Consider the following 15,434-nt stretch of genomic DNA (forward strand, 5'->3'; position numbering starts at 1 on the left):
TTCTGTTGGTACTGTGATGCCTCTTGCTAAAAAAGTGCTAGGTGAGGCTCACTCAACCTAAGAAGTGACTAAAAAATACTAGGCTGGTGCAAAAGTAATTGACATTACTTTTAATGGCATAAACTAATTACTAGCTTTCAAGCATCCTGAAAACTTGCCATTTGAAGACCCAAAAGAGGATTCAAACCTCTCAAAGAAAGATCCCAAGAGACTGATCTCAAAATATTAAGTGTTGAATGGCTAAATTGCTCCTTATGGCTTGGGAAGGGGACAGCACAGCTCTTTAAATCTACATCCATGCGACTGATGAAACCTCACCATCACTGTTGTCAGGAGGGTAAACATTCCAACCTAGACCCTTCCTGCGGCAGCATGACCTCCCATCAGCCAATGAAAGCTCTTGCTGGGTCAGTTGAAGGTCTTTGCCTAACAGGGCCTCAAAGACCAGGCGAAGATTGTTTCTTTCATATGGTATACTTACACTGGGGTGAAACAGAGACAGAGATTCATACTGCTTATCCAATTTCTTATCCTAGAAAGAAAGGAAGAGCAAGAAGAAAGGTCATTCCCTACAAACACAATTCAGTTAGTGAGTACTATTTCCTCACAGGCTATTCCTAACACTAACTGAAGAACTTAGAACCTGAGTTGTAGGATAGCAGGCTCAACAGATAATCCATTTCTCACCCAAGCTTTAGTTATGCCACCAGTCTAGAAGTGTTTGCTTTGCACTCAAAGGAAATACATTTTGGCATTAAGTACATAAAGAGGCAAGGTTTAAGTGCTATGTTTTCTGAGAAAATTATCCCTCTGTGGGCAGGGGAATAACAAGGGCATCTTCCTATGCATGAAATGACAAATGTCCCAGATGCTGGATACACCAGGACTGCACTGACTGGAAGGGCGACTGGTAGGAAGACCTAGGTGGCTGGGCCTGCAGCCTCCCTCACACTGCCCTGGCCCACGGCCTCACTCTCTTCCTAGCTGTCTCCAGTTTCTGTGGACCATGCTCTGCTGGAACTGGGCCTCAATCCCTACGTCCTACTTCTGCAGAAGGCTGACCACATGGCCATCTGCTGCCCCATCCCTGCCTGTGGCTGAAGCATAATAGGCAGCAAAGGGCAAGGACCTCTGTCCAGGACTAGGCTTCCTGTCTGGATACCATCAATGTATTCTATGGCCAGAAACAAGCCATGGCCCTCCCTCCTGTCAGAGGCTTTGCTCTGAAATCAAGGGTCATGCCTTGTCCACGTGTGCAACTTCCCTGTAAACAAAATAGGTTCCATCCTCTAATAAAAGCAATCATGATGGATGGCACTGTCATCCAGAGACATCTGTCAAAGCCTAGCACGTCACCTTCAGCTTTCTTCAGCAGAAGTGCTCCCTAGAGATCTTCCTCCCTACACCCATCATGCTCACCACCCCGAGAAAGAGCTGCTCTGTGAGACGGCCCCTAGGCAGGAGAAGCCAGCAGGAAAGGAAAGGCAGGCATCAGGAAAAACTCCTTTGTCATCAGAGTTGTGCTGGAATTTTTAAATGCTCATAGCAAGGCCACTATGAAAGAGTTTGGGAAAAGAAATTTGGAAGCCTGGGTCTGACTTTCTCATTTCTACAGCAGACAAATCCCCATTCCCCACAGATGCAAGTGAATGGATTTGTAAGAACAGTTATGAAAAGGGGCCTCAAATTTATAAAGGACCAGGAGTTCCTTAGTCAAAGCCCAATTCAACTTGTAGCTGTTACTGATTCTGAATGAGAACAGAAAAGACTGCTTACTCCTACTTTTGGGGGAAGATGTAAATATTCTATATGACAGCTGGGCCCCAGTCCCTACATCCTACTTCTGCAGAAGGCTGAAGACATAGCCATCTGCTGCCAATAATCTATATGATATATGGGGAACATCTGAAATGCCGAAGTTTGATATTTGCTCTATTGCAACAAAGTCAGCCTGGAAATGCCCTTAATTAAGGGCTTTACTCATCAAAGGACCTGGACAAATCCAGTTAAACAGTCTCCTATGCTTAGAAGTATAAAATTCATAAGAATTTTATATATTAAAACACCAACACACAAAAATAGTATTTTTTTTTTAAAGACCATTAGTTAAGCTTTCTATAAGACATGTTCCCCTAGGAATAACACCAAAGTTATTGGAAATACCAGCCCAGACTTTGCTAAAAACAAGTTTTATCTTTTCCAAAGATTACATGGTTGGAGTTGATCAAAATTTAAATATTTAATTACTTAAAAGTTGGTGACTTACCACACAATGGACAAGAATGCTGAAAGGAATCCAAAATATCAAGGAGAAAACCAGGACAGACCCAACGATGTTGTCTGCTAAAAACTTTCCTGTGAACAATTCCAAACAGTGAATGTCTTGACGAAGTACTTCACAAATCTAAAGTGAAACGCTGTTAGGATATTACCATCATATGCCAGAGCTGCTGGCTAGACACTCCTACCGACACAGTATTGAGAAGAGTGTCCGTGCTGCCTATATTACACCAGACTATCTCTCCTTACCAAGTGCTTTTAAAGAAACAGCCCTCGTATACTAGCTGATAGGAAGAGATTGCAGAATATTCAACATGCTACCTGGAGTAACTGTGTCAACAAACTAATCATATAGAATGCTACTACTAGTAAATGCTTAAGAAGACAAAGTTTTTGTTACCTGGATATTATTTGTGATTAAATTATGGACCTGTGAGGACATGATAAAATCATGAGGACATGATTTTGCCTGCTTCTGCAAAATATGAGGCCCACTTTTACATCAAGCAGGATTCAGTATATAGCATTCAGTCAAATAAACACTCTTACATCAATCAGGATTCAGTCTATAGCATTAAACTATGCTTATGCTAGTCACATGTATATTTTTGGGTATAGAAGGAAGCCAATATTTTGACTTTATTTCCCTTGTCAGAAAATCTGTGCCTCCAAGCTCCACGGGGACAGACTATCTATGAGTTCATTTTATTCTAGCCAACAAAGTTGTTTCATAACAAAAGCAGTGAATATTTCCACCTTCTACTGCAGAATTAGAGCATATCACTCTGAAAGCACACTTTTCTAATGTCATCACAGAAATCCAACTCAGCTCTCAGTAAATAATCTGGGAAAATCACCTACCAAAAGTATTGATGCTTAGCTGGTCAATGAAATCCCAAAATCGTTCAATTACATCCTGTACTCGTTTCTCACATTTGCCCTATGAAGAAAAAACATACAGCATCATTCCCAAACACAATGTATTCAGAAGCAATGTAGCTTTATAAAAATAACTGACATGTAAAGGGCTTCATTAAAATCAAACATTTTCCCATCTTTGACACAAGGCAATAACTTCAGCGTAATGAGTACCCCAGAAAGTAGGACATGCTGTCATTAACCCTTTGATAATTAGTCCATTTTAACAAGTGATTTAGAATTACCAGGAGACAAAAATCAAGAAAACCAGTTTGCTAAAGATGAGGCGTTCCAGTAAGGACTCTACACATACACAGTGGACAGTGAAGAACACAGCCAGACTCCCTGTGAAGACTCTTAAACCTTGAAACCCTCTCCCATCATTCTGCATGAGAAAAATTATGCTTCTCTAGAGAACAAAAGGGTCTGGCTAAAGTAAGTCAAGCAGTCTTCTACATCTTTCCTACTCATTCAGCACCTGTTTCAAAATCACACCTTGAATAATTTTGCAATCTTAGTCAATTCTGTAAGTAATCCAGGAAAACATAATTAGGACCCACTGCCTGAAACCAACCAACCATAAAGTCCCCACCCCAGTCCTTCTCAGTCTCTGGGCTCGAAGCCTCCCACTATGGAAGGAAACTACAGGCAGGGACCTGAAAGCACTCTGTCTTCTCCTCCTAAGTAATACTCATAGATAACAATGGGCCAGAAGGATGTAGCCCCATTTGTGTTTTGATTTCTTTTTATTTGCAAAATCAAGTACTTACAAAATAAAAACTTCCTATCTGGCTGTTACAGAAAAAGCTGGACATAAATACTCACATTCATGTCACAAAATCCTACTGTACAGGGCTTTCCTTTCCTCAAAAATAAGTTCTTTTGTTCAGCATCGACGTAGGGCACACAGCGGCCAGAAAGGTCTCTGCAGCACACCTTGCAGGAGTTGTCAGTTTCTGGAACAGAGAACACGCATTGACAGCTGGATTGTTCTGAGACCTCCTGTCTCCTCTTTTCTCCCTGACCATGGTCCCAAAGAGGCAAGAAATCACATTTATTTTTTATTTCAATAGCTAATACTATCCATAGCCCGCACCAAGGAGTAGTTTCTGAGGTCACACTCCTCAGCCTTCAGTGACAGGGGCCACAAGGTTTAAAAAAAAAAAAAAATACAGAGAAAAATCCATTCTAGATGAAAGACGTCTCTTAAAAGTCTAACTATTCTCTCTACTTCAAGCCTCTCACAATGCTCTTCTAAATGTTTCCCTTTGTCCCAACATTCTTGTTACCCTGCCCACTTCAATCCTTGGCTTTTCAGTCTAAAGTGTGCCCCTCAGGGCCCACACTGGCTCCCTGAAAGCGAGAGCAGCTGGGACACAGCTGTCCACCCTTGGGTGGAGAGCTAAGTGACCCCGGGGCATGAGCCCTACAGCCAAAGCTCTACAACTCCTCCACCAAGAACAGCTCTGACAGGTCATGGGATAAAACACTGGGCATCTGTGAGCCATGTGGGTATACACAGGAATGGCAGAAATGCCAGAAAATTAAACCATATTTATACTTAGGAGAAGAAAGAAATCAACTAGAACACAAAAACAAGCAAAAAGAAAACCTTTTCAGAAAAGGCCGCGAGCAGTGGTTCTCGCTTGTAATCCCAGCACTTTGGGAGGCCAAGGTGGGCGGATCACTTGAGGCCAGGAGTTCGAGACCAGCCTGGCCAACGTGGCAAAACCCCATCTCTACTAAAGATTAAAAAATTAGCCAGGTGTGGTGGTGCTTGCCTGTAGTCCCAGCTACTCAGGAGGCTGAGGCACAAGAATCACTTGAACCTGGGAGGCAGCGGCTGCAGTGAGCTGAGATTGTGCTACTACACTCCAGCCTGGGTAAGAGTGAGACTCCATCTCAAAAAAAAAAAAAAAAAGGAAAGGAAACCTTTCCATCATTCACTAATTTATAAAATATTTCTTGGGCTTTTACTGTGTCGGGCTCTGTGCTTCCAGAGCACCCCAAGCCTCTTGCCATTCAACACAACAGATTTTTTTATTTGGCACCTACTATGTGTTATCTTTTTTTTTTTCTTTTTTTTTCTTTTTTTAAGAGATGAGGTTCCACCATGTTGCCCAGGCTGGCAGGCTGGTCTCAAACAACTCCTGAGCTCAAGTGAACCACCCATCTTGGTCTCCCAAAGTGCTGGGATTATAGATGTGAGACACTGCCCTCAATCTATCTTCTTTACCTACACATTATTGAACTTGGAAGAGTTCCTTACTCAACTATATGGATGGTAAGCTTCCAACCCAGTGATTTAACTACTGGGTTCTTTGTCTTTTATTTATTTATATTTATTTTTTTGAAACGGAGTCTCGCTCTGTCACCCAGGCTGGAGTATAGTGGCACGATCTCAGCTCACTGCAGCCTCCACACCCTGGGTTCAAGCAATTCTCCTGCCTCAGCCTCCCTAGCAGCTGGGATTACAGGTGTACACTACCGCACCCGGCTAATTTTTTTATTTTTAGTAGAGACAGCGTTTTGCCATGTTGACCAGGCTGCTCTTGAACTCCTGACCTCAAGTGATCCACCCACCTCGGCCTCTCAAAGTGATGGGATTACAGGTGTGAGTCACCACACCTGGCTCTTTGTCTATTTTGAAAGCAACAGAACTCCTTCATCGACTCCCATATGCTCCATGGTTTAAGTGGGGTGGGAAGCAGAGTCCAGCCAGTCCCTGACCAGTACACGAGGATGCCCTCAAACCCAGGAGTTCCAAAATAGCGCAGAAACCTAAGGAAAACTGACAGGCCAGCAGGAGAGAGGCTCCTGCCCCAGGCTGCTCTAAGAGATCAGAGGGGAGCAGACTCAGCCTTCTTGATAACTGCAAAAATCCTCATCTAGTGGGGTCAGATCCTGGAATCAGCTCTCTCTGGTTGAGTTCTTGCAGGAGTGTCCTAGTTCCATGCCAATGTAATGTAGATAGCTACTGCTGCTTTCGTGGTTTGTATGATATGGAGCAGACGACAGCTAGGACACACCTCTACCTACTCACTCTCTCCCCCACAATAAAATTCCCTCCTCTCCCACCTCAAAGCCTGCCATATGGCTGAAAATGCAGCAAGAAGAAACACCAACAGGACAGGACTCCCACGTACAGTGGAGGAGCCAGGATCTGCATGCAGAGATGCCTGTCTCCAGACACTACCCTGCCTTTCCACCCCCCCATCCTCGGCTTGGATCTCACCACTGTTCTCATTAGCACAACCTCCAAATGGAGAAAGGGAACCTGGCAAAGGCCATGTTTTCTCCTGCTGCTGGAGTGGGCATAAAACTGTGCTCACCATTACATGCACAGGACTCCAGCTGCTGTTCCCTCTCGCAGAAAGGGATGCATTTCCCATCCTTACACTTGCCAAGATCCAAGCAAACAGTGTCATCTTCAGCATTTCCCGGAGGTGGGCACTCACTGCTATTACCTGGAAGCAAACACCAGTCATAACAAAAAGAATGAGTTGCAGGTCCACCAGTTCTACAGGTGCATAATATGCTGTTTCTCATACAAGTGAGCATCTTACCTTGCAAACAGCAAAAAGTGACCTACAGAGCTAGGACAAGAGCCTGAATCTCACTAGCAATCAGCATTTAAATGGGAGTGCCTGGCTATGTGCCAGGTTAGGCTGCATGAGTCCCTGACCTCCCAAGCCCCGGTTAGAATGCATGGTCTCCACTTCTGCATCTCACAGTCATATATAAAAGAATATCCTATGTGCCGTTACTTAGAATAAATGGCAAACTTGGTAGGAAGGCTTAAAAGAGCCCCGCGGCCTTCCCTATCTGGCCCTGACTTCACACAGCTCTCCCACAGCCCACTGCTTGCTACAACCTCTATTCAGTTCCTTCAATGTTAACAGACACTATTCCTTCTACCTGGAATGCTGGTGTTTGCACTTTTGGGGCAGTTGGCTGGCTTTTCTTATGGATTCAGTTTTGTCTCAAAGGTTTTCTGAGATATCCCTGAGGATGCTGTCTAAGTGGATGTGGCCTCCCACTTCCATTTTGCACTATCACACTCCTTCTCTCCTTCATTGCATATGTTTTGCAATTTATATATATTTAATGTTATTTTATGTTTTCCCTCTACTAGACTGGTAAGCCCCATGACAGCAATGATCAAATCTATTTATCAAATTATCTCCAATCCCTACCATATTATAGGTATACTACAAATATTTCTTGAATAAATCAATTATTCTTTTTATTTTTCTTTTGAGACAGGGTCTCAGTCTGTCACCCAGGCTGGAAGGCAGGGGTGTGATCATAGCTTACTGCAGCCTCAGACTCCTAGGTTCAGGCAATCCTCCTGCCTCATCCTCACAAGTACCTAGGACTTTAGGCGTATGCCACCATACCTGGCTAATTTTCTTTCTTTTCTTTTGAGAGACGAGATCTCCCTGTGTTGCCCATGCTGGTGTCAAACTCCTGGGCTCAAGGGATCCTCCCACCTTGGCCTCCCAAGTACTGGAATTATAGGCATGAGCCACTGTGCCCAGGCCAGTAATGCCAAAGAAAAGCCACCTAAGAAAGTTAAACTGGGAGAGACAGGATGGAATGAGCGAATCATTCTGGAAAATGAACCGCACAAACAGCTAAAAGTCAACTCAAATAGAGGAGGAGAAAAAAACCACTTTATGAAAGCAATGGACTATATCCACAGCTCTGGACTGGCCTTTCAGCTGAAGAATGAAGCCAATCAAAAGAATTCTGACTTAAAGGGCTTCAGAGCAGTAACACAAAATGTACAGAAATTTGGCCAGTTTCAAACAAAAGTGATGGTTTATTAAGTACCCAACAGATAACCAGGCACTTTGCCTCTGTTCTCATAAAACCTTTCATGAGCACTGGGCATTCACTGTGTCAGCAGTCATTTAACAAACTATTACTGAAAGTATGATGTCCAGTGAGCTCAGGGAAGGTTTATACTGTGGATCATTATTGTATTGTTGGTATATTATACTGCCCTGATAAATATAAAAAATGCTCAATAAATATCTGTTGAGCATGTGTTCTTAAAAGACTAAAGTCAGAGTATTAGACAGGTAGGAAAATAATTTTGAAAACAGTATCATCTATTTAGCATGGTCCCCAAAGTTTAGCATGCATGGAAATCACCTGACAGAAGGTTGCACAGTACAGACTGCTGGCCTCCCTTCCCATATTTTTTAGTGCAGTAGATTCAGGGAGGGGACTGACAATTTCCATTTCTAATAAGTTCCCAGGTGATGTTGCCACTGCTGGTTGTGAAATGCTAATTGCTTTTTTTTCTTTCTTCTTTTTTTTTTTTTTTGAGGTTCTTGTTCTCTAACTTCTCTTGTTAGAAAATACTGATTCCTTATCAGGAACTTATCCTCTGCTATCTACTATTTTGTATAAAATATCAAGGGAACAAAAGGCTGTTTGATAAGAACAAACATGTTTTCAAATTGTTTTACTTACACTTATTTAAAAGAAAGCATTTTCCTAAATCTGTTTTATTATTATAGTGAAGATGAAACATTCAGCATAGCTAGCAAATGCTTCTTTAAAGCTTGATTTAGATATTCAGGTTCCTAACATTTGGCAAAGTAATGTGATAGTGACAGATCCCAGAACATAAAAACGTGAGCAACATGTCATAATATGCACACTTAAAACCAAAGTCAAGCCAAAATAAGACACAACTTCATTCTCTAGGTCCCTGAAGACCTCCAGCTTTCTGTTTGCATCCTTATCACAAAACCTAGGATGGTTATAATAAAAAAGACAATAACAAGTGTTGGTGAGGATATGGAGAAGCTGGGACCCTCATACAATGCTGCTGAGACTGTAAAAGTGGTGTAGTCATTTTGGAAAACAGTCTGACAGCTCCTAAAAAGATTAAGCACAGTTACCATATGACCCAGAAATTCTATTCCTGAGTAATATCCAAAGGAATTTTCCACACAAAAACTCATACAAAAATGTTCACAGCAGCATTATTTGTTATAGCAAAAAAGTGGAAGCAACTCAAATGTCTATCAACCAGTGAATGAATAAACAAAATGTGGCATATCCATGCAATAGAATATTACCCAGCAATAAAAGTACATGAAGTACTGATACATGCTATAACATACATGAACCTTGAAAATGTTATGTTCAGTGAAAGAAGCCAGTCATACAGTATGTGGTCACGAAAGACCACAGTTTGTATAATTCCATTTATATGAAATGTTCAAAACAGACAACTCCATAAAGAACAGGGTGGTTAGTGGTTGCTCTGAGTTGTGGGGAATGGCAGGACTGGAGGATCACAGCTAAAGGATACAGGGTTTCTTTCTGGAGTAATGTAAATGTTCTAAAATTAATTGTGGTGATGACTGCATAAATCTGAATATACTAAAAACCATTAAACTGTACACTTTAAGTGGGCAAACTGCATGGGTGTGAATTATGTATCAATAAAGCTATTACAAAATCAAACCAACCAACCAAGAGAGACAAATTTTGAAAAATATAAGAATGGGATAGATATATCAGAGGAACAAAAACACTAGAATAGCAAACTGAATATTGCTTTTTGACAATTTAAGTCAAAAAACATCACAAGGGTAAAAATGGAACATTATATACTGGTAAGGAACAGCAGATAGAGATGTAGAGATAGTCTGTTTATATACCTAGTAATAATGTAGCTTTGAAATTTTTAAAGCAACAATTGAAAGAACAACAGAAGATACTGGACACCTGGAAAGGTTAGCTCCAGAAAGATTCAAGTCCTGAATGTGAAAGGAAAACTTACGAAACTAATAGAAGCAGCTGTGGAAAATATCTTTTTAACCATCCACCATGGCTTTTCTGAACCATGTGTTTAAGAAATAAACATACACACACAACAAAATAATGGATTTGATTACATTAAAATTAAAGATTTATGTTCTGAGAATGGCAACAGATAGGAGGTGTATGCAAACCAAATGGATTACCTAAGAACTCCTCCAAATCCACAGTAGTGAAATAACACTAAACCCAATTTATAAAAAATGAACCAAATATATGAACTGGCTATTCACAGGAGAAATTTGAATAGCTGAAAAATATAAAGAGATGCTCAAGAAAAATGTAAGGAAGTGCATTAGGACAAAGGCTGTTAAAAAAAAATGTAAGAACAAGAGATTACTTTATACTCATCATGCTAATAGGACAGCAGGGTAATTCCAAATGTTGGCCAGAACGTTGGGATACAGGAGTTCTCAGACACAGGCAACCTAGCAGTGGTGCTCTAGAGACCAGCATATCCTGCCTCTGTGACTACACAATTACACTCCTCAGTACCCAGAGAAACACGCGGGTTCCTGAAGGGACGTAGGAGGATATTGTATGAGTATCAAGGGGATGAAGGCAATGGAAGTAGCTACCACCTGGTGAACTGTAAGTAAAACACAGCCAATCATATAAGTAAACAATATGTAGGTGCCCCCAACAGTGAAATACATATAGATACATATAGAAAAACTGGGTAACCTTCTAACTTGTAACCTGCTTCCTCCACACTATTCTAGTGTACAGATTCATGATAACATTCATTATCCCAAGATTGTCATTTTGATTGTTTCCAAAATTTTGCTATTAGGATGTAGCCATGAAAAACCTTGTTAAATTATCTGTGGCACAATACAGATAATTCTTTAAAACATGATACTGATTTTTTTAAAAGTAAATGTAATGTGGTACATCATGTTGGCACATTAAAAACACAAAATAACACTATATGGTCTTTCAAGGATATACACATATCCAGGCAAATATTAGCCACAATACAGTGGATGTCTGTGAGGAGAAAGAAGAGAGTGATGGAAATGAAACAGAAATAAAAACAGGTCTTAAACCCACCAAAGCCAAGTGTCACAAACCAGGGAGTGCCAGAAACTCAACCCGGCATATGAGGTCAAAAACGGTGGGTTTCATCTGAACAAAACATAATCTTGTTTTCAAAGACATGCACACACTGGAACCACAGCATTCCAAGAAAGCAACAAGAACACGAACCTGTGCAGTAGGACACGCCTTTGCAAGTAGCATTAATCGCCTCCTGGCACTTCTTCTGGGCAGTCTCAAATTGACAGTTTTTACAGCAAGGACTGTTCCTATCACTGGAGAAGAAGAGCAGACAGGAACAGAGCAATTCAAATTACAGCCCCATATCAAACCAAATGCTACTGTTACGTTACAGTGACCTGAATATCACAGGGGAAGACCTCCTGGCTCCATCCCCACTCCTATATCATCAGACATCTCCACTGCTATAGCTACCTGTACACACTCTGTCCCTTCCTAATGTGCGTAAGGTCACATCAATGCCACGCTGTAGTAGAAAAGAATGGGAACACAGCAATCACCTTTGAAACATCTTGGTATCCTTGGTTTTCATTCATTTAACGCATTAATTTAAAAAAGACAAGATGGGCTGGGCGAGGTGGCTCATGCCTATAATCCCAACCCAACACTTTGGGAGGCCAAGGTAGGTGGATCACCTGAGGTCAGGAGAGTTCAATGTGAGCCTGGCCAACATGGTGAAACCCCATTTCTACTAAAAATACAAAAACTAGCCGAGCATGGTGGCATGCTCCTGTAATCCCAGCTACTTAGGAAGCTGAGGCAGGAGAATCGCTTGAACCTGGGAGGTGGAGGTTGCAGTGAGCCAAGATCACGCCACTGCACTCCAGCCTAGGCGACAAGAGCAAAATTCTGTCTCTAAAAAAAAAAAAAAGACGAGGCGGGTGGTCCACGAGGTCAGAAGTTTGAGACCAGCCTGGCCAACATGGTGAAACCCCATCTCTACTAAAGATACAAAAAATTAGCCAGGCATGGTGCCGCACCCTGTAATCCCAGCTACTCAGGAGGCTGAGGCAGGAGAATCGCTTGAACCTGGAAGGCAGAGGTTGCAGTGAGCCGAGATTGCACCATTGCACTCTAGCCTGGTCAACAGGGCGAGACTCTGTCTCAAAAAAAAAAAAAAAAAAAAAAAAAGACAAGGTTGGGCCACAAGGCAATCCATAGCTAAGACACTCAGCAGCCAGAACTCTACTCCCCATCCGCATCTACAGTGTTAATATGCGCTGTATCCAGTTAAATCTCAATTATTCACCAGAAAACTGAAGTTTAAACCCTTTTACTTCTAGGCCAGGCACTGGTCTAACAGTGGATATAAAAATGAAAAACTGGGTAACTTTCTAACTTGTAACCTGCTTCCTCCACACTATTCCAGTATATAGAATCATGATAACATTCATATCCCAAGACTGTCATTTTGATTGTTTCCAAAATTTTGCTATTAGGATGTAGCCATTAAAAAAAACCTTGTTAAAATCTTATACATCTCTGTTTCCTTAAAAGATTCTTTGGGCAGCCAGGCACGGTGGCTCACGCCTATAATCCCAACACTTTGGGAGGCCAAGGCGGGCAGATCACGGGTAGATCAGGAGTTCAAGACCAGCCTGGCCAACATGGTGAAACCCGTCTCTACTAAAAACACAAAAATTAGCTGGGTGTGGTGGTACACGCTGTAATCCCAGCTACTGGGGAGGCTGAGGCAGGGGAATGGCTTGAACCCAGGAGGCGGAGGTTGCAGTGAGCCAAGATCAGGCCACTGCACTCCAGCCTGCGTGACAGAGCAAGACTCCGTCTCAAAATAAATAAATAAATAAAAGAAATTAAAAAGATTATTTGGGCCAGGCACGGTGGCCCACACCTAGAATCTCCACACTTTAGGAGGCCTAGAAGGGTGGATCACTTGAGCCCAGGACTTTATGACCAGCTTGGACAACATGGCAAAACCCCATCTCTATAAAAAATACAAGAAAAATTAGCCAGGTGGCACACACCTGTAGTCCTATCTATCTGGGAGGCTGAGGTGGAAGGACTGATTAAGCCTGGGAGGTCGAGTCTGCAGTGAGCCATGATCGTGCCACTGCACTCCATCCTGAGCAACAGAGTGAGACCCTGTCTCAAAAAATAAAATAAAATAAAGGCCGGGCACGGGGGCTCACCTCTGTAATCCTAGCACTTTGGGAGGCCAAGGCAGGCAGATCATGAGATCAGGAGATCAAGACCATTCCAGCCAACATGCTAAAACCCCGTCTCTACTAAAATACAAAAAATCAGCCAGGCATGATCATGCGCACCTGTAGTCCCAGCTACTGGGGAGGCTGAGGCAGGGGAATCACTTGAACCCGGGAGACGGAGATTGCAGTGAGCTAAGATTGTGCCACTGCACTCCAGCCTGGCAACAGAGTGAGACTCCATCTCAAAAAACAAAAATAAAGTAAAATAAAATAAAAAATATTTTTTTGCCAGGCACAGTGCCTAACACCTGTAATCCCAGCACTTTGGGAGGCTGAGGTGGACGGATCACAAGGTCAGGAGTTGGAGACCATTGTAGCCACCACGGTGAAACCTCGTCTCTACTAAAATACAAACAATTAGCCAGGCATGGTGGTGCCTGCCTGTAGTCCCAGCTACTCAGGAGGCTGAGGCAGGGGAATCACTTGAACCCAGGAGGCAGAGATTGCAGTGAGTCGAGATCGCGCCACTGCACTCCAGCCTGGCGACAGAGCGAGACTCCATCTCAAAAAAAAAAAAAAAAAAGAAAAAAAAAAAGATTATTTTAACTATAGGACTGCTAAACCAAGGAGCATGCAAGGTCAAGGATTTTGTTAAATAATGTCACACTGCTTTCCAGAAAGCTGCTTATTTGTTTGTTTGTTTTTTAAGAGACAGTGTCTCACTATGTTGCCCAGGCTGTTCTCAAAGGAGTCCTGGGCTCAAGCATTTCTCCCACCTCAGCCTCCCAGAGTGCTGGGATGACAGGAGTGAGCCACCATGCCCAGCCCAGAAAGCAATTTCTTGCTGTGAAGGGCAAAAGAGGTAAATGTAAACAAACACATACACACCCCTTTCAGCTGATTCTAAAACCCCTGCAAGTTCAGTCTTCTATTATTTTGGACATCTTGTTATACCAGCTTCCCAAAATCCCTGTGGAAAGACTCCTCACCTGCACTGGACACCTTCCTTCAATGTGCAGTCGCTGTTGCAGCAGGTGTCGTTGTTCAGATACATGATGCCAGGATCGCACTCTTCTCCTTCATCCACCCTCGAGTTCCCACACACCTTATTGCTGCGTTCTTGAAAACACTCCTGGGCCTTACTTTCAATAGTCTTATAGATTGATTGTTTACTGCAGTTTGAAAACATCTTGAGAGAAAAAAGGCAGTAAGGACCCAAAATAACATCATAAAAATGTATTCCCATGCAATGTTTGTGTCTTCTCTAGAGACAAACTCTTAATGTAAAACCACCATCAGAGCCACCCTGGAGTTATGGCAAGGGCATCACAGTCCCCGCCAAAGGCCACTGATATGGAACTGAGAACCTCCTTCCGCTGAATGCTAAATGGTTGCTGTGAACTTGGTTAAGGATCTATAATTCTTCTTATGAAGATAAGCAAGCTATACAAACACTGAGGCCAAACATCCCAGCCAAAGTCCACTTGAGGACAAGCAGAATAGCACAACAGAGAGCTCGTAGCTCCATCAGACTTGAAATCTCCCCACTTCAGGCATGCCACTCGTGCAGTGACAAGAATTAAGAACCTCTGTAGGTTACTGTCATCCCAGACAAAACGATTCAGAAATGCAGAAGGGGTTTCTTCTCCTTCCTTGGCTACTTATATGGATGATCCAGATTTAAAGTTGTTTAAATATTTGAGCTTAGTAACAGGCATGACAGTACATTTTACATAAATTGAATCCCAAAATGTTACCTAAACATTTTCATCGACCAGCAAGACCAGTGTGTCAAAGGAAGTCTCTACCCTAGCTTCCCACCCTGGAGTACAGAACCACTAGGATAACTCCCTTTTAAGGCTGAGGGTTTTATCAGGAGCTCTAAAACTGAGGTCACTTTCCAGACCTCCTGAAGTTATAAAAAAAGAAGAAAGAGGCTTAGGGGAAACCGAGCATAGTTACTTCTTAGGTCAGGGTCTCCAAAGTGCTCTGCAGATGCCAAAATGGCTTAACTTTCACCCCAGACAACAATCATGAAGCCCCTGAGAGCCAAGTGTATGGGACCCTCCAAAGGTGCCTGTAACTACCAAATCAGACATCAAAGGAGCTACTTTCAGAAAGATAGCAAAGACTTCATCTTAAACAGAAATACTAACTGGCTTTTTA

General features: G+C 42.4%; 1 protein-coding gene across 4 annotated transcripts in view; it reads right to left on the reverse strand.

Moving 5' to 3' along the window:
- The window catches only part of ADAM17 (ADAM metallopeptidase domain 17), a 69,516-nt gene that overhangs the window by 4,377 nt on the left and 49,705 nt on the right, over positions 1-15,434 (reverse strand). For all 4 annotated transcript variants that reach the window (XM_007971521.3, XM_007971520.3, XM_038006542.2 and 1 more), the window contains 7 exons: positions 14,258-14,457; positions 11,254-11,357; positions 6,531-6,665; positions 4,024-4,154; positions 3,142-3,220; positions 2,267-2,355; positions 482-532 (listed from right to left, as the gene is read on the reverse strand). In XM_007971521.3, the coding sequence (XP_007969712.1) occupies positions 482-532; positions 2,267-2,355; positions 3,142-3,220; positions 4,024-4,154; positions 6,531-6,665; positions 11,254-11,357; positions 14,258-14,457 (789 nt within the window). The remainder of the gene's footprint in view (positions 1-481; positions 533-2,266; positions 2,356-3,141; positions 3,221-4,023; positions 4,155-6,530; positions 6,666-11,253; positions 11,358-14,257; positions 14,458-15,434) is intronic.

This window comes from Chlorocebus sabaeus, chromosome 14, assembly GCF_047675955.1.
Source record: "Chlorocebus sabaeus isolate Y175 chromosome 14, mChlSab1.0.hap1, whole genome shotgun sequence".
In the NCBI taxonomy this organism is placed as follows: domain Eukaryota; kingdom Metazoa; phylum Chordata; class Mammalia; order Primates; family Cercopithecidae; genus Chlorocebus; species Chlorocebus sabaeus.